Source organism: Hibiscus syriacus, unplaced genomic scaffold, assembly GCF_006381635.1.
Source record: "Hibiscus syriacus cultivar Baekdansim isolate YM2019G1 unplaced genomic scaffold, ASM638163v2 tig00110418_pilon, whole genome shotgun sequence".
Taxonomy (NCBI): domain Eukaryota; kingdom Viridiplantae; phylum Streptophyta; class Magnoliopsida; order Malvales; family Malvaceae; genus Hibiscus; species Hibiscus syriacus.
In genome coordinates this window covers 554,832-579,016 of record NW_024062730.1, presented here as the reverse complement: position 1 = coordinate 579,016, position 24,185 = coordinate 554,832, and the positions used below count along the sequence as shown (strand labels likewise).

Genomic DNA, 24,185 nt, shown 5'->3' with positions numbered 1-24,185 from the left:
TCGAGCCAACAATCTTTCATATAAATGCAAAATTTGTGGTATTGCTCTAATTTGTCCACTTGCACGTCAAATGCATGTTCTTTTTCCAATACTCTCTAAAGCCCAGCAGTAAGATTATTTCTGGAAGGTAAAGAATCATAGACAAACCTGCTTTCGATGTGAAGAAGAAGCTGTAATCTCCAAAGTTGGGTGAGAAATTGTTGTAGCTCATTGTTTGCAACTTTTAATGACTACTTGCCTTACTACGAGCTTTCCACCAGATGCCTCCAACTCCGAGCCAGATGATCAGATTCTCGATGGATATCAGGAATCCATGACCCCACCATTTGGCTAATGGTACATACCCAGCCCCATAGAAAACTGGTGCGGATCCGATGCCGTAATGAGTAATGCCGCCCTTAAGGTTGGAGAGGAATGATAGAACAAGGGCTCCCAAATACGAAGGAGTACCCAAAGCACTAGCCACAGACAGGAAGGCCTTAAACATCGCACCGATATGAGCGTCTACACAGGCAAAGAAGTAATGTGTGTAGAAATAGAGAAAAACCAGAATGCCAAATGACATTTGCCATGAAAGACCTAATCCACCAACAACCTGCAAAAAGAGCATACCATAGACATTAACGGCAATTCCAAACATCTGGATTTTAATTTTCTTCAAAATTGTGCTACTACCCTTTTTTTTAAAAACTTAGTTTGATAAAAGTATTGTTAAGATTACAGGAAAGATAAGAGGAACTACGATATGTCTGATTCAAATGATTTGAACATATATATGAAATATGCTATAAAAACCAACAAGAATCCTTAAAGGAAAGAATGTTCCACTATTCCATTGCGACTTTCATAGATTTCTGCAGGAATCATTGGCACGTTCTCATGGCTCCCAATGTGGGTTTTGCAGTCCTGGATTTATCATGTCATTGTATGCATTGTTGCGGTCAAGTAAAACACCTCCTACCGAAGAGCTAATTGAAGAATCTCTTGCTGGAAACTTGTGTCGTTACACTGGTTACAGATCAATTGTTGATTCATTTCGAATTTTTTTCTAAAACTAGTGATGCATTATATGCAGATACATCTTTACTTAGCCTTCAGGAAGGTTCGTTTATTTGTCCTTCAACAGGCAAGCCATGTTCCTGTGGGTCGAAAACTGTACATGATGTAGACACCAACGATCAATCTGTCGATGGTACTAGGTATAAACCTTTATTTAACAGTGAGGTAGATGGAAGCACATATACAGATAAAGAACTTATTTTTCCTCCTGAGCTGTTACGAAGGAAATTAACTCCTTTAAATTTGAGTGGACTGGGAGGCCTTAAATGGTATCGTCCCTTAACAATTAGAGATGTGCTTGAGTTGAAGGAGAAATACCCGAATGTAAAATTGCTAGTAGGTAACACTCAAGTTGGTATCGAGATGAGGCTGAAGAGAATTCCATATAAAGTTTTGATCTCTGTTGCACATGTTCCTGAACTCAATATTTTAAATGTTAAGGATGATGGAATAGAGATAGGTTCCGCAGTACGACTGACTGAACTCTTGAATTCATTTAGAGAGGTTGTAACTCAACGTCCTGCTTATGAGAGATTAGCATCGTAGTACTAAATTGCGGCCACAACGCAGCATAATGCCCGTATTGTAACGTTTTTTAAGGTTACCGCGACGCAATATCAGCGCAACGCGATAAGGAAATCGTATCATGATTGTTGCGGTCAAAAACCGTTACCTAACACCGCAACACGCTATAAATTACGCCGCAACAAATTTTAAATTATCTGAAAGATAAAATTACATATATGAAGTGTTCTAATATAATTCTTAAAATTGGATTATAAATATATATCATTAATAATATCGTAATAGTTATGTTTAAAATTAGTTACTTAAATTTGAATTAATTAAATTATTTATTAAAGTTATTTTAAAATTAAATTAATTTAAATTTAAATTAAATTTTTCTCATATCTAAAATTGAAGTGATTAATTTTAAATTAAATTTTTATATTAACATTAAGTATCATAATTATATGTTTATTTATTAATTAATTTAAGTTTTAATAAATAAAATTTTATATTACTGAGCAAAAAACAAAAAAAATTCGAGTTGAGTATTTTGAAATCGAATTGAAAAAATCGATTTTTGAGTCGAGTCGAGTTTTAATCACCGATAATAGTTTAATGGTAACCAGTGTAGTCTACCCTAGAATTAAAGCTAAAATATAGCTCAAGTAGTTGATTTTTTACAAATAATTTTTTATGCCACTAGTGGCTTACCAAAACGCAAGTCTTCTATAATTAAGTATGGCGAAGTTTGATTTAAATAATAAAATACACTTTCAAACAATTTTTAGAGCCTGCACATTCCTACTGCTTCAGTTTTATGTCACTCTTAAATATTATTTTAAACCCAGAAAACTGACGACTTTTATTTTACATTGACTGTGTCTAGGAGCGAACTGGTTCATAAACGTAACACCAAATACAATTAGTTATTAAATAAATTAAGGTCAAGGAGAGAACTGGTTCAGAAATTTTCAGACTGCTTCAAGGTTCAATTACAAAAATCTTACTGAAGCAAGTGGGATGTGACATCCATTCCTCAAATTTCGTATCTCATATTAAAATTCATTTGGTTATCGGATATTGCACTATAAAGATAGGATAAATTATATGTTTAATGCTTAAATTATCCGTTTTTTATTCGTTTTAATACTTAAGTTTTTATTTTTTAAAAGTTATATTTAAAATTTAATTTTTGTTTCGTTTTAGTACACTGTTCAAAATTTAATGTTAATTTTGAAAAAATGGAAGTTTATGTACTAAAACGGATCAAAACTAATAGTTTAGGTACTAAATGGATTAAGTTTTCAACAGTAGGATGCTAAAATGAAACAAATATTAAACGTTAAGTATCGTTTTAAAAAAATTAAAAGTTTGGGATATTAAAAGGGATCAAAATTAATAATTTATGTACTAAATGTGTAGTTTATACTAAAAACCATCAACCTCGCCATTGTTTTGCGCACAATAGAAGTGCAAAGTAGTGAAAATTACATTTAAGTGTCTTGTTCTGCCCTAGATGGAGAAGATTTGGCCATACTTGGCATTTGCTTTGGTAATGTGCTTGATAATCAGCAATGTAGCGGCCGATCACGATTCTTGTGGACGTGATCCACCACCACCGTACTACTATGCATCACCTCCTCCACTTCCATACGTGTATCCATCACCACCTCCTCCACCTCTATACAGGTATAAGTCACCACCGCAAAATTCGATCTGGATTAATCGGTCAATAGATTGGATATCAGTGATTAATTAAAAAAGAAGAAGAAAGAGGGAGATTCTTGTTTGATTAACTATAATAAAAATTTCTCTAGTAATATTGTTGAAATTGTTAAAGACTTCCTGTTGGGTAAATGACTGAAGTTGTTTTAAACTTTTATTCGACGTTTTTGAAATGTTAAACTCTTAATTAAATAGTATATTAAAAAAATTGTTATTTTACGGAATAATTATAGGACGTGACCTATGAAAACCAGTAATACTCTAAATACAATGTAAATTAGTGAGTTGAACCGATCAACAGCTAAGAGTCAATGAATTGTATCTCCAAAGCAAAAGAAATGAAATAAAACAAAGAAGTGCTTAGCTTTTCAATATATCATCTCACACCCAGCTTTGTAATTTTACGAGACATGTAAAATGAGACACTTATATCTCCGAATATGACTTCCATAAATTTTTAAGTTTTCGACAAATATAATCTCTCTATTTATCATAGTCAACAAAAAACTCATATTCTTCGAGCACGGAACCTCACATCGAACATATTATATAAACAAAACATCTGACAAACTCATATAATCTATCAAAATGAAATTTAAGATTTAACGATCATAACTATTTGGTCGTTTGACCTACAAATGACCAAAATAATCCTACATATTAATTCAGTTTTATAAACTCTCTACTTGTATACAAGGATGAGCATGATAATTCAATTAAAGCTAGAATATAACTTCGTTGAATTTTTGCAAATAATTTTTATTCCACTAGTGGCTTACCAAACCGAGAACAAGTCTGGTCTAATTTTTCTTGCATGGTAAAATTTGATTTAAATAATAAAGTACTCTCTTAAACGTTTTTTTGGTTAATCAAGAGCCTGCACTCTCCTACTGCTTCAGTTTTATGTCACTCTTACATATTATTTTAAACCTAGAAAACTGACAACTTTTATTTTACATTTTGACTGTGTCTAGGAGAGAACTGGTTCATAAGTTACCTAACACCAAATACAAGTCAATAATACATTAAGGTCTAGGAGAGAACTTGTTCAAGTACAAAGATTCATTTTAAAATTACTATTATCAATAATACATTAGGGTCATGAAGTTTCGCACGTCATTTTAAAATTCATTTGGTTATTGGGGATTTCACTATAAAAGCTATCAAGCCCACCCGTGTATTGCACACAATAGTAATGGAAATCATCCTTAATTTGTGTAGAGTAGAAGTGCAAAGTGGTGGAAGTTTTAAGTGTCTTGTTCTGCCCAAAATGGCCAAGATTTGGCCACACTTAGCATTTGCTTTGGTATGGTGCTTGATAATCAACATTGTATCGGCCGATGACAAGCCTTATGGTGATCCTCCTCCTCTTCTATCACTACCACCACCTCCGTACTTCTATGCATCACTTGCACCTGCACCATATGAATATGAGTCTCCACCATCTCCTGAGTACTACTCACCACCACCGTACTACTATGCATCACCTGCACCTGCACCATACGAATATGAGTCTCCACCATCTCCCGAGTACTATTCACCTTCTCCTTCTCCTTCATATGTTTACAAATCACAAACACTTATGCCATATGAGTACAAATCGCCAACACCTTCTCCGTACATGTACAAATCGCCTCCTCCCCCTCCATATGAGTACAAGTCACCACCACCTCCTCCATATGTATACAAGTCACCCCCTCCACCTCCTTATAAGTACAAATCACCTCCTCCTCCTCCATATGAGTACAAGTCACCACCTCCTCCTCCGTACATATACAAATCACCTCCTCCACCTCCGTATAAGTACAAATCACCTCCTCCACCTCCGTACGTTTATAAGTCACCTCCACCTCCTCCATATGTTTATGAGTCACCTCCATCACCTCCATACACGTACAAGTCACAGCCACCTCCCCCATATTACAAGTAATCTCTAGTCTCTCCCTCCGTTTACAGGTCCCCACATCTTTCCATCTTGTTTCATCTCCAAGTTTCTACCTCTACCTCCTCAAATTTTCAGGTCTCCGCTCCCACCATCTATATTCCGTATGACAAAATATTACTACAGTAGTTGCTTCTTTACTCGCCTTGCAGTTCCACTTTTATTTGGTTTTATCCAAGATGGAGGCATATGTTTGTTGTTGGTGTAATAAGAGAAAGGCATGCCTTTATTACCACAAGCAATCACCAGTTGGTTTTCAGTAAACCCTAGTGATTACCGAGGGTTGAGGTTTCGCTATGTTCTCCATAAACTTTCATTTATATTAATGATTTAGACTCTCATGTTTTGTTTTATAAGTTTATCTGTGCTTAAATACACAAGATCGCCACTTATATTCTCAATCTCCTTTAAAGATCCATCTTTGTGGGTCGTGGAGGAAAAATAAGAACATATACCGCAAATTCAAAAAATTTAGATGAAAATATTTGCTTCTTAACTGAAAAATTATTTGTAATGGGGATAACTTATGATAATCTGTTAGCCTTACATGACTTAAATGAATTAGGGATGTTGCATGTAATATTGATATATCACCGAGAAGAAACCGAAAGTTGGGATTTCATAAGCAATGGTCTTACAATTAATTGAAGTCGTTTAATGAATAACTTTTCTATATAGACATAAGCTACAAGTAGCACTCTAAACGAGTCAAGTCAAGCTCGAGTATTACTGAGCTCTAGCTCTCGCGAGCCTAAAGTTTTGAAGCTCGACTCAAACTCGAAATCATGAAATGAAGCTCATAAAAGTTCGAAAAGAAAAAATATTAAACTTAACTCAATTAAAGTTTCAAACTCAAACTCGAACATGAACCTTAAGCACATGAAAATCTCATACTATACTTAAAAAAAATCAACACATAAATGTTAATATTATTAATAATTTACTTTTAAAAAAAATAAAATCTTAATATTTTATATTTTAGAGCTGCTCACAAGCTTTCCAAGTCGAGTATCAAGTAGCTCGTTTAGACTCTTTAAGAACTCGAGTCGAGCTTGAGCTCGAGTCCATTCGATTTAAGTATTTATCGAGCTTTGACCGAGTATATCTTGAGAAACTTACGATCTGTCTCGTCTCATTCACAACCCTGACTACAAGATATTCAATATTTATTCCAATAGACATGTAATAATAATTGAAAGTTTAAGATTTGGATTCACCAACATTATCAAGATGAGTTGTATTTATGAAAAAATCTAAAAAATGTACTCATAATTTGATGAACTGAGCAAATAACCTTGCAAACGACAAATTACAAGTTGATAATAGGGATACATGTGATGGGATCAACTAGTCAGCGTAATTATTAAAACCGTAACACATATAAATGGTCCAACAAGAAGGATATATGTGCCTACAAATATCACCCTGTGATCGTTCTAAAAATTTAATAGATTCATATTATATCTTTGCCGGTGATGACTGAATAATTAATTTATATTTAGAGCAAGTCTCGCATGAAAAAAAAATATTTTGAAGAATTTATTTGCATCAATTTTACAACTCGTTTTTGTTTTGTTTGCTTGTGCATGGTGACTAACAATGCGTGAATCATTCGGGAACCATCGTCTCTTTGGCGACTGGCGCGAACAAATCTAGCCTCATGTGTGCTAATTTGTTAGTTGAAAATTGGATTTGGGATCACTGGTGACATGTCCTCGGCCGATGGGAAAAAAAAAACATGCATCACGATCGTTGGATCTTATTTGGATCAAACGGTTAGGGCTTGCCGACGGCTGCTCTCATCTTCTTTGACATCTAGGATTTTCATCTCAACCATTAAATCATCATCAGATCCAATGATTGAGCTCGGTAGCACATCATACTAAGTAGGGGTGAGCAAAACGTAGACTCAAAAAATTAAATTTTTCGACTCGATTCGAAAAAACTCGAATTGACTTCGAGTTGAAATTTTATAAACTAGACTCGACTAGAAAAAAAGTTAAGTTCAAATCGCGAATAACTCGAAATTTTTAGTAATTAATGGATTTATTTTCATTGAACGATAATTTTATATCTAATTTATTTTAAAATGATTTTAATTTTCCCCCAAACACCTCACCACCTCCATTATATTCATGGAACTACCCTTTAAATAGCACCAACCCAAGACGGCTTATTGATCGCCGATGAAATTGTTACCTTGATCGAAGACTACCATGGCGGATGATAGAATCTGCAGTTGATTTTAGAAGCATCGATGCAGTTGATTTCAGAAGCATCGATGCAGTTGATTTCAGAAGCATCGATGCAATTGATTTGCGAGGAAGGAAAATAGTAGAAATCATTGTTCAAATACCTATTTGTTGTTTTATCGTTAGTTTAAGAATAAAATTAAATATTAAGCTTTTTATTACTGTCAATGAAAAATTTATTACTTTTAAAATTTTAATAGAAAACGAAAGTTTATTCAAACATTAGTGACTGTTGTGTAGTTTACCTTTTTAATTTTTTATATTTATTGTGTCAGAATAACAATTTGTTAAATGTTAACGATAATTAACTCTCAGTTACCACATTTTAATTAAAGAAAAATGAAAATAATCAAATATTATATATTTTTAATTCGGTAAAAAAAATTAAAAAATTTAAGGGCTTAATGCAAAAATAAATGCCCAGACTATATTCAAAATTGACTTTTGGTGCTTAAAGAGTTTTTCGTTAAAAATATATGTCTAACGTTTTTTTTGTTACACTTTTTAGTGCCCACCGTAAAAAATTACTAAGTGACACGTCTCATTTTTATTTTTTTAAAAATAAAATATTATATTTAAAAAAAAATTAAACATGAAACGTTTTATTTAACGGGATTTTAACGGTATGTACCTAAAAGTGTAACGAAAACAACGTTAGACACATATTTTTAACGAAAAATTCTTTCGACACCAAAAGTCAACTTTAAATATAGTTCGAACACTTATTTTTATATAAAACCAAGTTTAAGCGAAAGTGATAATTATGTAATTTATTGTATATTTTACTATTTTGACTTGAGAGCACAAGTAATCGGTTGCTTCTACCATGGAAAAAAATAAAATAAAATGGGAAATATATACTTATAGCCCATTCTATGTTCACATCCTTTTCCATTGATGTTCATTTCTTACCTACAATATTGTTGATAATTCAATTAAATGAATGTGTTTCAACAATTTACCCCTTTGTTTTTAGTTGGTAAAAAAGAACATGAAATTAAAGAATTTCTAAGTAGAAATATGAACAATAAATAATTTATTTATACAATTTATACATATTTAGTCACTCAACTATTCATGTAATTCTGTTTTAATCATCCAATTATCTTTTTTTTTCAAAATCATCATTAAATTTAAATATTTGATCCGTTTTGATCACCAGTTTTTTATCTAATTGCTTTAAAAAATGATGATCATGATAAATCGGAATAGCTACTGACATACAGGGACAAAATACGTGGGAAGAGTCCTTGTCCCTCCCAAAATTTATAATATCGTTTTAGGTCTTTATTAATTTAAATTTAAGAAAAAATAAAATTTTTCCCCTTCCTCCCAATTTTTTAGATTAAATACATAATAAATCTTTATTATTTTAAACTTATATACCTTATCCCTTCCGATATATGATCATGACTCCGTCCCTATGACATATATATTTTATTTTATCGATATATATCTTCGACCTACACTTTATAATATATTCTTTTGAATTTACTAATCATATAATTATATTTTGATAAACTCACTCTTCCATATAATCAAAGAAACTTTTAAATATTTATCTTTGAAGTCAACTAAGGCGACAACCCGCTGTTCCATCAAATGAACGACTGACCATTTACGAAAGTGGAGCGATAAGGTTTTGAAGTTAAATCATCAATTATGCACCCTCCAATTTGCTTTTAGGAGTTTACTTGAGTTAAAAGCCTAATAGATTACCAACAACAAGTTGGTGTAGTGGGATGAGACATTAGATTCTTTAAATAAGGTTAGAGGTTCGAATTCAGACGTTTGCGAATGGAGCAAATTAGGTTGGAGCGGTCGCCCTCGGCTCTCAGTATCCGATTTAGATTAGTCGGGTAATAGATCGGATACCAGTGATTAATTTAAAAAAAAATCCTAATAGATTGTCAAAAACATATCTTAATTTGCTTCACTAGAAACACGTCGGTTGAACCACCTAGTTTAAGTTATTTGTTTGCTGCAACACTCAAAATTAATTATCGAAGCATATCTTAATTTCGTGCTACCAATGTGCATTTTCATGGATCACACTTGTAAGGATTGTGTTTTGATTGCGTTTAAGATATTATATATTTATATTTTTGAAATATCTAATTATTTACATTATATATTGTATTTTTTTAACATAAACAAGGTATTTTATTTATTGATTAAAATCGTATCAACAAACGTTTTGATAAGTACAGATTAAATAAATACAATCGTGATTATTGAAATAACATATAATAATGATCGCGTAGAGACAAACTATAAACAAAACCATTAACAAGTAAAGCAACGGCGTATATAAATCCGAACACACTATCGGCTCCTAGCATCAAATATGGTTACAGTTTTGCCCCTGGGTTTTTGCTTCGCCAATTGAAAGCCCCCCGGTGGTCCATCATTTCTCATCTAATATAAACGTTGAAGAAAACCATGGAAACCCAACAACTTTTTCCCTTAACAATTTTATATGGCCACTATTACTTGAGATATTTTTCATGAGATTATATGTGTAATAACTTGATTGTTCATTTAAGATTACGATATTTGATTTTAAAATATTTTTAAATCTTGGTATAGTATTGACATTATAACAATGGTAAGTTGATGATATATGATGGATGACGAAAATGTATATCATACTCATGATAATTCGACTATACATAATTTTGATATAGTCACCATCATCAAAATCAATCAATGCAAGCATTGAAGCTAAAGATATTGACAGCTTTGATCATTTATTTGTTAATCATTCATGTTTTGATTATATAGTAATATATAGGGTAAACTATTTTTATAGTCATCCAACTATTATTTTGATTTCATTTTAATCGCCTAACTATTATTTTTTTCAAAGACATAATTAACGTTACATTTTTGTTTCATTTTGGTCACTAACTATTAAAAAAATAAATAAATTACTGATGTGATAGTTTTATTTTTTTAATGATGATGTGACATTATCTCTTGATGACATGTCAGCATCACCATTAATTTTTAACTACATAATGACTAGAACAGAATCAAAATATAATTTTAGTTATATTTTTGGAAAAAATAGTTAAGTGATTGAAACTGAACCAAAATAATAGTTGAAGGACTAAATACGTAATTTACACACACACATATATATTATATGGGTTAAATTCACTTACACTATGTAAAACTAATAAGTTTTACACCAATTTATAGCCATTAGATTTAAATAAATAAATGGCTTAGATTTAATTAAAATTTATAACTCATAAATAAATATTTCTTTAACTCAATAATCAATATTTTTTTAGAGTATGAGTTTAGGATTTAAGATTTAAGCTTTAAACTTTAGGATTTAGGGTTTATGATTTACGATTTTGGGGTTTAGTATTTAGTGTTCAGTGATTTGGATTTACAATTTTAAGTTTAGTGTAGGGGTTTTAGGATTTAAGATTTTAAGGTTTAGTTTAAGATTTGAGATTGCGGTAAAAATGATATATTGCTTTACTTTAATTTAAAAGATATTTATTTATGATTTATAAAGGACTAGTTTTTTTAGATTAATTTTCTAAAAAGAATTACACATTTGGTCACTTGATTTAAAAAAAATTATTTTGGCCATATAACTTTGGAACTTTCCACCTATAATTTCTAAAAATTTAGATTTTTTTCTTATTATTTTAAATAATAATTATAATAATCTCAAAATCCACTTGATTAACATAAACTCATTTCAAAAATATAAAATTATAAATGTAGTTTACCCTTATTTTTCTACAGCGTGTTATTAAGGTAAATTAGCATATATGGGCATAGCCTAACTAAAATATCATAAATAACAGCCGTGGAAGTTGAAATAAAAGGTAGGCTTTCACTTTAAATAACAGATTTCTCTTCATCTTGCTTCATGAATTCCCTCTTTCACTGCATATATATGTACCCACTCCCTCTCTCTCTGTGTATCAGTCAACAACATACCCAATACCAAACCAAACCCGTTGAAAAATGATTCAGTATCCGTGATTCTTTTCTGTCTCTTCTTCCCCTAGTAAATTTTCCTTGTTTTCCAAGTGTATAAATCCTGTTTTTTCTTTGTTATTTACCATGCAAAGACAAAAAGCATTTCTCATCTTTCACGGGATGGTTCTTTTATTTGTCGTTTGATTGTTTGGTTTTTTTGTATAAATACAGGGAATTGAGAGTCACATGTTGCTCTATCCTTTAAACTATTACATGAAATAGTATTATTCAAGTTTCTGTCTTTGCTGCCTTTTTCTACTCTTGTCCTTCACTGAATTCTTTTATAGCTTTCTGGGTTTTTTTGTTGATAAAGTTGGATTTTTCTTTGTGGGGGAATATCCAATTCTACAAGGTTTTGCTTTCTGGGTTTTGGATAATCATCATTGCTTCTCCTTAAAGTTTGAGAATTTTCGCTCCTGATTCTAAGAAAAATGAAGGGATTTGTTCTGTTTCTAGCCATTGGTATTTTTTTACTACTTGGAGGTAGTGTTGTGAGTAAAGAGTGTACAAACATCCCGACTCAGTTATCATCGCATAGCTTTCGTTACGAGCTGTTGAAATCCAATAACGAAACATGGAGACAGGAGATGTTTTCTCATTACCACTTAGTCCCAACCGATGACTCTGCTTGGTCTGATTTGCTACCGAGGAAGATTTTGAGAGAAGAAGATGAATTGAGGTGGCAAATGATGTATCAGAAAATTAAGCACCCTGGTCGTTTCAACTTGGCTGCAGATTCCTTGAAAGAGGTCTCACTTCATGATGTTCGATTGGATTCGAATTCGATTCACTGGCGAGCACAGCAAACCAACTTAGAGTACTTGTTGATGCTTGATGTGGATAATTTAGTATGGAGTTTTAGGAAAACTGCTGGTTTGCCAACTCCTGGGAAGCCATATGGAGGGTGGGAGGCCCCGGATGTCGAACTCCGGGGTCATTTTGTTGGTAATCATCGCTTTAGTTCGATTTCATTGCTATCCAGTTTCCTTAATTATATTGCCTGTTATTGTGAACTATTGTCATATTTTAGTATGAATTTTAGTTACTTGTTGCTCTTTTAGATGGAGTTACTTTAGAACCTTTAGAAGCTTAATGAATGGATGAAGTTGATTCTATTAAGTATTGTTGTTGTTATAATGTGCTTGAAGTGAGTTCGATTCTCGAGTTTATTGCTACTTTTCGAAGTTTATTTCATGTTGATTGTGAATTTCTAATGCTGAAACTGTCTTTTGAATGTTGAAGGGCATTACTTGAGTGCAACAGCACAGATGTGGGCTAGCACTCACAATGACACTCTCAAAGAGAAGATGACGAATGTCATTTCCGCCTTATCTGCCTGTCAGAAGAAGATGGGGACGGGATATCTTTCGGCATTTCCGTCTGAACTTTTCGATCGTTTCGAAGCAATAAAACCCGTCTGGGCCCCATACTACACCATTCACAAGGTGAATTCTATAGTTCAATGGTTTGGAAATATACTTGTGGGGTTCTGTTTTAAGGAGATGCATAATAATAACTCCGAACTTGGGTCGATTCTGCAGATCTTGGCAGGTCTGCTGGATCAATATACATTTGCTGATAATGCCGAATCTTTAGATATGATGAAATGGATGGTCAAATACTTTTATAGCCGTGTTCAGAATGTGATTACAAAGCACAGTGTGGAGAGACATTGGCTGTCACTAAATGAAGAAACTGGTGGCATGAATGATGTCCTCTATAGGTTGTTTACCATAACGGTGAGGAAACTGTTTCTTATAATTCCTTTAGCTACCTTAGTTCTTTACTTCATCGGCGTGGTTTTAAATTGTCAATCTCCTTGGTTGATTTGACTGCTTTCCAGCATAGCCAGATTTTAACGCATTTGGAACTTCCATTGAGTACAATATTCAGGAAACATAAATTTATTTGTGCATATCGTAATATGCTTCAAATGTTCACTTGCAAATGGCTGATGAGAAGCAAGCTTTGAATGTTAATGGCATGTCAATCGAACTAATCCATGCTTATGAGCTTGATAATCAATTATGAAGAAAATACACAACTTTGGAAAAAGTAGTACCATCGTTGCATAAAATTTTCCTAATATGACCGATGTTCAGTGCCATCTTACCAGATTTTAAGGCTTGTGAACTTGATAGAAATTTTCATGAGGGTCTAATACAAATAGAATTTGCTATTATGCTATGCGTTAACCCTCAAAATTTATTCAAAAGGAGAAAAATTGTTTAATCCAGAATTTTTCTAGGGTGTAAATTTTGTCATCTAGCATTCAGACTTGTCGGCATTCTTAGCACTCTCATTCCCAACGTAGAGTTCTTCGATAATTATGATTTCTATGTGATGAGTTTTTCATGTTACTTTGGGCAGGGAGATCCGCAGCATTTGTTGTTGGCTCACCTTTTTGACAAACCTTGTTTTCTAGGATTGCTTGCAGTTCAGGTAACTTTCATGACTTCTCGTCTAAAACCTCTTGATTTTTATGTCAGTCTGCTGGATTTGTATGTATGCAACCAGATGATTTAGCCCAAACCAACTTTATGATGTTCTGTAATTCATATCTAAACCATTGAGAACTCGGCAATGTCATGGAGCTTCAGTATGTACATGATACTATGTACATTAATTCCTGATCTTTTGAAAATTTCTTTCTTTTTTACTTCTAGGCTGATGATATATCAGGCTTCCACGCTAATACACATATTCCGATTGTTATTGGAGCTCAAATGCGATATGAAGTGATGGGTGATCCACTTTACAAGGTAAATATCTTGATATGCTTTTATTCCATATGATGTACTGTACCGTTTATTATACAACCATAGCATTTGAGGTGCTGTTGGGATTTCTTTTTCCATAGTTTAGTGGTTCTTCATTAAATGACGGTGGTTATCGATGCTTCAGTAAACATTTAATTGCATTTTTTTCATCTTTTTTTATGCCAGACTATAGCAACTTTCTTTTTGGACATTGTTAATTCTTCTCATAGCTATGCAACAGGAGGAACATCTGTCAGCGAGTTCTGGTACTAACTTTCTCATTTTACCGATTTAAGTTGCTGTTTCATATCAAATAATCTTTTTCACGTACTTAGTTCAATGTGCTTTCCCGATGAATGGTTTAAAGCAATTGTCTGTAGTTTAATTTAATCACCTTCGTTTGTTTGTGTTAACTCTACCTTCTTGTGGTTTGCTGCATATACCTACGAGAAGGTCTAACCCAAAACGATTGGCAGACACGTTACAGACAGAGAATGAAGAGTCTTGTACTACTTATAACATGTTGAAGGTATGTTCACCACTCTTCAATCCTTGAAGGTCCTTCGCCGATATCCTCTTATGACCTGACTTCTATTTAACTAATGAGATGTGGCTTATATCTATATCAATTGTATGGCATCAATGTTCCTTTCTTCCTATTTGAAATGAATAACATGTTTTTGTGGCGTTTTAGGTCTCTCGCCACCTGTTTAGATGGACCAAAGAAGTGGCATACGCAGATTACTACGAGCGTGCCCTCACAAATGGTGTACTTGGCATCCAAAGGGGAACAGAGCCCGGAGTGATGATTTACATGCTACCCCAAGGTCGCGGGGTGTCTAAGGCTGTAAGCTACCACAAGTGGGGAACACCATTTGATTCGTTTTGGTGCTGCTATGGCACAGGTTGGGGATCATTTCCCATAATTTAACTACTACTTTCATGATGAAGGAAGTGTGATAAAATTTTCTCCTAACATCATTAATATATCAGTGATATCTCCAGTTCTTCACATCATTAATAGTTTTTTTTTTCTTTCTTTTTATCTTTGCAGGAATTGAATCATTTTCCAAGATAGGCGATTCTATATATTTCGAAGAGGAAGGGGGTTTTCCTAGTCTTTCCATCATCCAGTATGTGTCAAGTACTCTTGATTGGAAATCCGGAAATTTTGTGCTCAACCAGAAAGTTGATGCAGTTGTTTCTTGGGATCCTTACGTCCGCGTCATGTTGACTTCCTCTTCGAAAGAGGTATAAAGCAACTAATTTATTTTATAGTTCAAGCAGCACTTCATTGCATATATACACACCGATATATAAACATATGCGTATTTACATCCATCCATCCATACACAGATATATACATATGCTCAACTCCATGCAAGTGTGCACATACTTGATTACTTATAATATGGAAAGTAAACGTATATCTATCGTTTGGAATCTTATTTATGTAGGGAGCAGCGAAATCATCTACCTTGAATTTAAGGGTACCAATCTGGACTCGATTGAAAGGGGCCAAGGCAACATTAAATGGTCAGAATATAGCCATACCAGCACCAGGTATGAAACATGGTGCTCTTCTTTACTATGAACATAGTCGGTTCCGTTAATATGCCGATGGTTTTTGTGTGTTCTCTTTCTATTTTATACGAACAACGGGAAGTACTACGAATTGCATTGTTTCAGGTACCTTCCTACCAGTAAAATGGAGTGTTGGAGATAAATTAACCCTTCAGTTGCCAATTAGTCTGAGAACCGAACAGATTAAAGGTATTGTAGTTGTATGATAAATTCCCGAATTCCTTATAATCTGTAAGTGGTTCTATAATCTGCAAAATTTTAACTTCTTTAGATAATGTTTCAGATGATAGACCTGAATACGGTTCTGTTCAGGCAATACTCTATGGTCCTTACTTGCTTAGCGGTTATAGCAGTGGTGACTGGGACATTAAAACTGGTTCAACAGTTTCATTTACGGACTGGATAACTCCGGTTCCTGCTGCATATAACAATCATCTTGTTACTTTTTCCCAGAAGTCGGGTGACTCGACTTTTGTCATAACAAACTCAGACCAATCAATCCAAATGGAGAAGGTCCCTGAAGCTGGTACCGATGCTGCTTTGCATGCCACATTCAGGTTCATCTTTGATGATGCACCGGAAAAAATTTCAACCATCGGAGAAGCCATTGGTAAAACTGTTAAGCTTGAGCCATTTGACTTGCCAGGAATGGTTTTAGTGCATCAAGGAACGGAAAACAACCTTGCAGTTACCGGTTCTCCTAACAGCGATGCAACTTCTAGTTTTCGTTTAGTTGCCGGATTGGATGGAAATGGTAATAGCGTGTCCTTGGAATCTGTAAGCCAAGAGGGGTGCTACATATATAGCGGTGTAAACTATAGTTCCAGTCTTGGCATGAAGCTCAGCTGCAATTCAGCACCCTCCGAGTCCGGATTCGAGCAGGCAACCAGCTTTGTAATGAACAGCGGAATAAGCGAATACCATCCGATCAGCTTCGTTACAAAAGGGCAACAGAGGAATTTCCTTATGGCACCATTGCACAGTTTCAGAGATGAATCTTACACCATTTACTTCAACATTCAACCGTAACATAGTCTGATACGTATCGAGCCGGAACAACACGTCAATACTTCCGTTGCCTCGGTCTCGGCGGAGTCCATTGTAACTCTGATGCTGTGCAATTGTGTTTTTCATTCATTTACATTCAGTTGATTGTGTTACAAATGAATCAAACAGCACAGAACGAAGATATTCTTTAATCCAAGTATGTGGTCTCAAAGGTTGAACAAATGATGAAATCTTTGATATTTGGTTGATAAAAGGGAAGATGGCCTTAGAGAAAGGGCAAAGCCCTACAAAAGGGGTTCACATTAGTCATTATGAGCTTTAAATGTACTATTGAAGTGAAAGTGACACGATGCTGACTAGAAAGGACATTGATCCAACTTGGAATAATGGCCCAATATACATGCATTCTCAATTCTCAATCTCACTTCTTTTAATAAGCAATTGAATTATGCACAATCTTAATCAAGAGTATTTAAAACAAATATTATTTTATAATCATTTTAATTTAATAAGAAAACGAGTTTAATTCGAATATCAAAATTCACACTATGTAGTCATGTACATAATAAAATTTTAATTCAAAACATTCGAAAGTATTTTTTTATATATATTTCAAATAATAATTTTAACGTCTGAATCTGTAACATCCCTGAATCATGAATTAGTGGCAAAGAAAGAATGGGGGTTCAAGATTTGATACCAAAAGTGGAAATACTGGGCATTTGGTGGCATTTACATTTAGGGTGAGAATCTGTTCCTGTTGTATTAGTCCATCCAACATTGTGGGAATCTACTTTCCCTACTTCTCTATCTCACAACTTTACATTAAGATTTATCCAAGTTATTTTTTTGATTTTATTCATAAATAAAATAAATTTCGGATTTTGATATGATTTATTATTTTCTAATAAAACTTATTTATATTTTAATCCCAAAATATATTTACCATAATCATGTCTCAAAATATACTTTTTAAATTTAGTTATAAATTTCATCTTTTTACTTGACGAAAATTAATAAGTAAATCATTATTGTACTCCTTAATTAGCAATAAATAGTTTGTTAATCTTGTAAGAAAGTCAATCATTATTGTCCTCCCAACCATTTGTTAGTGACGACAATGAGTGCTTTGGTCTACACGTTAAATTCACCAATTTAGGTCATCAAATTTGAAGCAAAGAAGGAGAAATAAAATGGGAAAGTGTTTTTTTAAAGGTTAAATCTTGACGTTAGTGATTGTATTAGGCACAAGTTATTGATTTAGGCTCGGTATTTAATTTGATTAATTATAGTTATGTATTTTTCAAAAGTTAAGTATCAGTAGGGATGGCAAAAAAACCCGAATCCGACGGGGAAAACCGAAAATCGAATTAAACGGGTCGGGTTTGGGGATGATAAACGGGGACGGGGACGGAGAAAACCTATTTATTTTAAATGGGGACGGGGATGGGGACGGGTTTGGTAATCCCCGCCCGATTACCCGCCCCGATACCCGACCCGATAAATATTAAAAATAATTATATATATATATATATATATATATATATATATAATATTAATAAATTTAATTTAAATAAAAATATATATTTAATTTAAATATATATATATACCCGGCCCGATTCCCGGCCCAATACCGACCCAATACCCGGCCTAATACCCGTTTAAATAACCGTTTATGCTAAACGGGGATACCTGTTTCCCCGCGATTTTCCCCGATTACCTGACGGGTATCCCCGTTTAAATCCCTGCGGTTTTTTAAATGGAGACGGGTACCGGTTTTTTAAACGGGAACGGGGACGGGGGGACCAATACCCGGCCCGAACCCGGCCCGTTGCCATCCCTAAGTATCATTACTAACCCAAATAAAGACAGTTAAATATGTTAAGTCAAATTATGTTATCAACCCCTGTATTATGCATAAGTTATAGATTTAAGTCATATTTTCTAATTTGATTATTTTAAACAAAGATCAAGTTGTAAAGACTGTTAAATGTTCCCAACCATACTATAGTTGTTTATATTTAAGATGTTTTGTTGATTTTTAATTGTACTGAGATATTCTTTAAATAATGTAAAATTAACAAATTAATTTATTATGAATGGTTAAGGTTCCTAATTTTGATCATATGAATAAGAGACGCTTAATGTCAGAGTTAAGTAATATGGTTCTCCTTCTAAATCAAAAGGGATGGACCATTCATTATCGTAACCACCTTAAGATTTTGTTAACTCAAACATATTCACTTAATTTTAAATTTATTGTGTCATTGTATACACTTTCTCACAGGATAAGTGATACATTTTTAATAAATAATTAATATATATGAGACCTATTTGAGTTCTCATTAGTCACTATCAAAAGTCACTATATAACTATCATTATATGTATTGAGAAGTGAATGAGAGGAAATTTTTTTCTCCCTTAATAAAAGAGGACACTCTTCTATTTTCTCATAGAGAGGTCTGAGAACTATTTCTCTTTTCTTTTCCTTCCACACCATAACATTCATACAAAGGATTAATTATATCATCATCATCGATTCTTCGTCAAAAAATGGTCATTCGACGACAATCACCATAAATTGTTATCTCTTTTATTGTATATCAATAAATATTAAAATATATGTTGTGTGTTGTGAGGACTATAAATTGGACGTAAATTATGTGCAAGTATACACAATTGCACAAGTAAAAAGAGTGAGTGAGTATCGTTCCCATGAGGATTGGAGGAAATTTCAAGTTAAGTTGTGCGGATGGGGGTTTAATGGTATTATGGAAATATGATGGCAATGTGGCAGTGTAGCAAATGGAAATGTCGTGACAATTGAATATGTATTTGAAATGCAAACAACTGGATATGTTATGCAAACGAGTTTAGAATTCAGAAATAAATAAGCAAACTTGATAATCCTCAATCAACAAGCTACTATGGGAATGAAGGTGGGGTTACTAAGGAATCCTAAGTTTTCCTCTCAGAATGATTCAAGCTTCTATGATCTATTTGTTCGAAAGAGTTTACTAAGAGTTCCCTTACGCTATCTCTAGTCATGAGACCTGACAGATAAAAATGCTACGACAATACATCTCAGTGTGAACAATAACATCAAACCTATCAAATAAGCACTACTCCTTTTAGTTATTAAAATCTTATCATTATCTCTAAGGTGGATTAGGTCTTAGTTTGTAGCTAAATCCCATTACTCACGTCGATCATCCCTTAGTTTTTCTCAAACACTAAGGATCTTTCACCTAGTTTCTCTCGAACACTAAGTGTTCTACCTAAGAAAACACTACTCTCATAGCTCTTACAATCCTAAGTTATTAAGCACAATGAGCAAAACAAATAGATAAACATAAAAACTCAAGTCATTCATTAAAGAAAATACTTAATCATTTATAAAACATCACACCATACAAGGTTTAGTTCATGGAGGGTTCAAAATATCCATGACAATATTACAAACAATACAACCTAATAAATCAAAAAAAATGAAGCATAAGGGTGGAGAACACTCTCAACGCACGGTATTGGTTGCTTATCGGACCACCACGAACGACACCTTAGCGTGCTAGCTCCTCTCAGACGTCTAGCTCTCCACTAGGTGAAAGATGAAAAGATGAAAGGAGAAAGAAAGTTGAGAACTGTCGATCGTCTATTGCTTAGCTCACTATTTCCCTAAAAGAATTCTCTCCTAATTTATGTGGCCACCTTTTCTATATATACTAGGGAATACCCTAGGTTTTAGTGCAAAAGTTCTCATAGTACCCTAAGGTACATTCCCCTCACGTAAAAATGAGTGCAAATGTGGTTGTGGTCCCCTTCAAGGTGGTTAACAACAAGCAACACGTGAGTGCAAGACAACTGACAGGTCCCATAAAAATATATTCTTCAATTTTGTCTTTTTCTACGCACATGAGTAATCCTGAATTACCTTGGTAATTCACCTTTGTTCACCATTTGGAAATACAACAATTCTCCATGCTCACTCTTTTCTTCACTAACCTACACATCATCAACAAAACACAACAATCCCCATAAAATAGCATCATTTACAAAATAATATGCCACGACAAATATAAACTACCAAATGCAATTATATGCTTCTAAATGCATCTATATGAACTTATATATTCTTTAAGATAAATAATAAATTAAGTGAAAAGACCCTAAAGATAACCTTTTTACTGAGTTATCACACCCCCAAACTTAAGCTATTGTTTGTCCTCAAGCAATGGATAGTATTTAGCAAAAGAAAAATGTCATGGAAAAGTTCAGTTTCAAGACACACATGTGGGAAAGATTTTCAGCCCTCAGAAATGTATTGGCTTCAACAAGTTAGACAAGTGGAGGTTTCAAGAATATTATCCTAGGACAAGGTCTTTTGTGAGTGTGTATGTGTGACTGTATCCAATCTATGCTTTGTCAAGTTAGAAAAATTCTAAAGAAAGTTTATTATTCTGCCATAACATGTTTTCAAATTTAAGCAAAAGTTCATTACTCCCATTTCCTTAACACTTAATGATTTTTTTAGCATTGCTACAAAGGGAGTCAGCATATCACAACTACTATCCCACACTCTAGATGAATGGGAGCATACCTTCCATCCCCGAGCTAGTTAGGTAGAGTCATCCCGTAACTAATTTCATTCACTCATATGCCCATGGCTTCCATTTATTAAAATGCGGTATTCAGGTAATGTCATGGCAAAGAAGAGTGTTCCTCTACAGTTATGTCGAAGCATTTATTCATGATTAACCAAAATTAAAAATATATAAGGGAGTTTAATTTAAGCAATTAAGTTCATTCTCATTAATACACACTAAGGTATTCAAGCTTTCTTTCCTAATTTTTTTAAAAATTCCTAAGAATAGAGATCATACAATCGTGTAACAATTTAAACACACAAACAACCAAGTCCTAAAGCAAATCCTATTCAACTCCAAATTCATGTACATTCAGTTCATAATAACCATAAGAATTCATAATCATCGGGCATCATCAAGTTATTCAAACAATCTATCTTAATTCTTACTAATGCTATGGCAAATTAATTCTACTAACACTATCATGCAAATGACCTAATAAGAACACTACCTCCCCCAAAATTGAGGGATGCATTATCCTCAATACATAAAATAAACTAAGTTAAAACTAATCTACATGTATACAATGCAATGCAAGGTACCTTGACTTATCTAAGATGATGATGGTGTCGTGGTGGTTGTGTTGCCCCTGGTATGCTTCTTCAATTGGGGTAGGCTCAGCTCTGAGTCTGATGCAGGCTCAATGGGTGGGACTTGAACATTCTCAGGTGCCTTAGCAATTGGGTTCCCACTCATCCCGCAGACTTCTTTAGTTTTCACTTGGTTCTGCGCACGGGCAATTATTGTTGTATTTCGGTTTGTATGGGTACTTACCCTTGTGGCTCATCAGCAGTAGCGTGGGTCTCCATGGGTTGTGTAGGCACCTCTTTGGAGAGTTATTTCAGCAGTAATGAGCGGTTGTATGGGCTGGTACGGTTCGGATGGAGCTTGCGGCTGGTGGTCTTGCTCTTGGTTCTCATCCTTAGGCCTCATCGTGGTGTGGTTATTATCTTGTGGTTCTAGCATTAAGACATCTGGAAATGTCGATACATCTTTGTATTCAGGTAAGATGGAATTTGGGAAGACTCTACAACAACATCCAGTCTTGCCGCGACATTTGACCTTGTACCAGTCTTTGGCACTGCCTCAAGCTTGTTCTCATCGAACCCTAATGGTACTGACAACTTCTCGGTAGTGATTCCCTTCAATCTCGGTAGGACTTCATCAAGTTCATTCTCTATGACTTTCTTCTTACAGCAAAGTGTCGTAATGAGATTTGGAAAAAGTAAGCTACTCATCGGTCGCTTCAAGTATGAATGTGCTTGCTTAATGATGATCTTATCGAAGTCCTTAGAGCGGCCTATGAGTATCGCGTGTAGTAGCAACATCATCGGCAATGAGACCATGGTGTTATGGGTAGTTGGTATCAACTTATGCTTCATAAAACGGTTCTATAATTTCGCCCTTGGTTGAAGTCTTTCCGATTCATTGAGCGATAATTAGCTTGTGTTCCATTCCATTTAGAGTTAGCAAAGCACATGTCTTCCATAACTCCCATATAGGTCTCATAATTGACCTCATCCATAAATTTGGTATGACGATTAATAATGCATGCAGTTTAAAGTAACATTTAATGGTGGTAGATGAAAAGTGACGTTTTTACCTCGCACATAAACTTATCTTTGCTCTGGGTCAGAGATGTTGGCATAAAACTCTCTAACAAGAGAGGCATTGATGTTGTCGGGATACCGTGCAAACTTATTTTATTTTTTATTTTTAAAAATATGTTTATCAAATATTTTTAAAACCTTAAAAATATGTGTTATTACTTATTTTATTTTTATCAAATATTTTTGAGTTGATTAAAATGTTTTTAAAGTATTTAAAAATGGTTTTAAAGCTTTTAAAACATACACTATTATGTCACTATTTGGCACTATTTATGACATTGTTCATGAGCGGGTATTGTGTAACACCCCAACCCGTACCCGACCCGGATACGAGTCTGAGATGTCACATTAACTTTTAAAAATGATATTCTTACAAAATAACAAAACTTTTGAACTCTTTTTAAGAAAATACCACAATATTCTATTAAATTATGTTTCGGTATAAAAATTTGAATCAAAATATTATTTTTGAACAGTAAAATATTGTATGAACAGTACCGTGAACAGTACCAAATTCTAAAAATTTTCTAGATTACTTAAGGGGTATCGATTCCCCTGCTACAGGGAACCGACACCCTGCTACAGTACTGCTACAATACCTCGACAAAACATGTATAAAACTCATAAAATGCTAAGCTTTCATTCGTATAAATTTTCCATGTACAAATACACATTTAAATCTTTACAAAATTCAATCATATGATTTTTCGAACCAATAAAAACATATCGAATTCAAATCTTTATTACATGCCAACCACTATCATTATTACAAAATACATACTATTTAATTCTTTTCTGATCTTATCTTTGGAAAGGAGGAACTGACCTGTCTTGCATAACTTTTATCAATCTTCCTCTTCTCAAAACCTACGCGTGAAACAATCACACGTTAAGTCGTTGACTTAGTGAGGCATATAAAACATATTATATTACTCTATTCATATCAATGTATAAACAATTAATACTATCATATCATATAAAAGCATATCTCCCATTGTATAATCAATGCACACATATACATTTATCATGAACATATTTATCAGTAATCATATTATTATCACTAATTCCTTTTTATCATATAAGC

At 33.6% G+C, this 24,185-nt stretch overlaps 2 protein-coding genes and 1 pseudogene across 2 annotated transcripts; all 3 read left to right on the top strand.

Moving 5' to 3' along the window:
• The first annotated feature begins 797 nt into the window (after positions 1–797).
• Positions 798–1,605, top strand: LOC120124407 (annotated as a pseudogene).
• A 1,480-nt stretch (positions 1,606–3,085) lies between these two features.
• LOC120124406 (extensin-2-like) lies at positions 3,086–5,577 on the top strand. Its single transcript, XM_039143096.1, has 2 exons — positions 3,086–3,297; positions 4,402–5,577. Exons 1-2 carry the CDS (start codon positions 3,086–3,088, stop codon positions 5,222–5,224), a joined length of 1,035 nt encoding a protein of 344 aa, XP_038999027.1. The 3' UTR covers positions 5,225–5,577.
• A 5,834-nt stretch (positions 5,578–11,411) lies between these two features.
• LOC120124476 lies at positions 11,412–17,043 on the top strand. The gene is made up of 12 exons (XM_039143139.1): positions 11,412–12,441; positions 12,739–12,941; positions 13,038–13,235; positions 13,867–13,938; positions 14,163–14,258; positions 14,442–14,521; positions 14,709–14,784; positions 14,950–15,160; positions 15,310–15,506; positions 15,713–15,818; positions 15,945–16,028; positions 16,123–17,043. Exons 1-12 carry the CDS (start codon positions 11,928–11,930, stop codon positions 16,866–16,868), a joined length of 2,583 nt encoding a protein of 860 aa, XP_038999070.1. The 5' UTR covers positions 11,412–11,927; the 3' UTR covers positions 16,869–17,043.
• Positions 17,044–24,185: the final 7,142 nt, after the last annotated feature.

Bases quoted from the DNA above. Each gene is read 5' to 3' on its own strand.
- LOC120124406 (XM_039143096.1), top strand. From the start codon at position 3,086: ATGGAGAAGATTTGGCCATACTTGGCATTTGCTTTGGTAATGTGCTTG. The intron at 3,298-4,401 runs GTCAATAGATTG...AGGGTCATGAAG, and splicing joins AATTCGATCTGGATTAATCG to TTTCGCACGTCATTTTAAAA.
- LOC120124476 (XM_039143139.1), top strand. From the start codon at position 11,928: ATGAAGGGATTTGTTCTGTTTCTAGCCATTGGTATTTTTTTACTACTT. The intron at 13,939-14,162 runs GTAACTTTCATG...TTTTACTTCTAG, and splicing joins TAGGATTGCTTGCAGTTCAG to GCTGATGATATATCAGGCTT. The intron at 14,785-14,949 runs GTATGTTCACCA...GTGGCGTTTTAG, and splicing joins CTACTTATAACATGTTGAAG to GTCTCTCGCCACCTGTTTAG.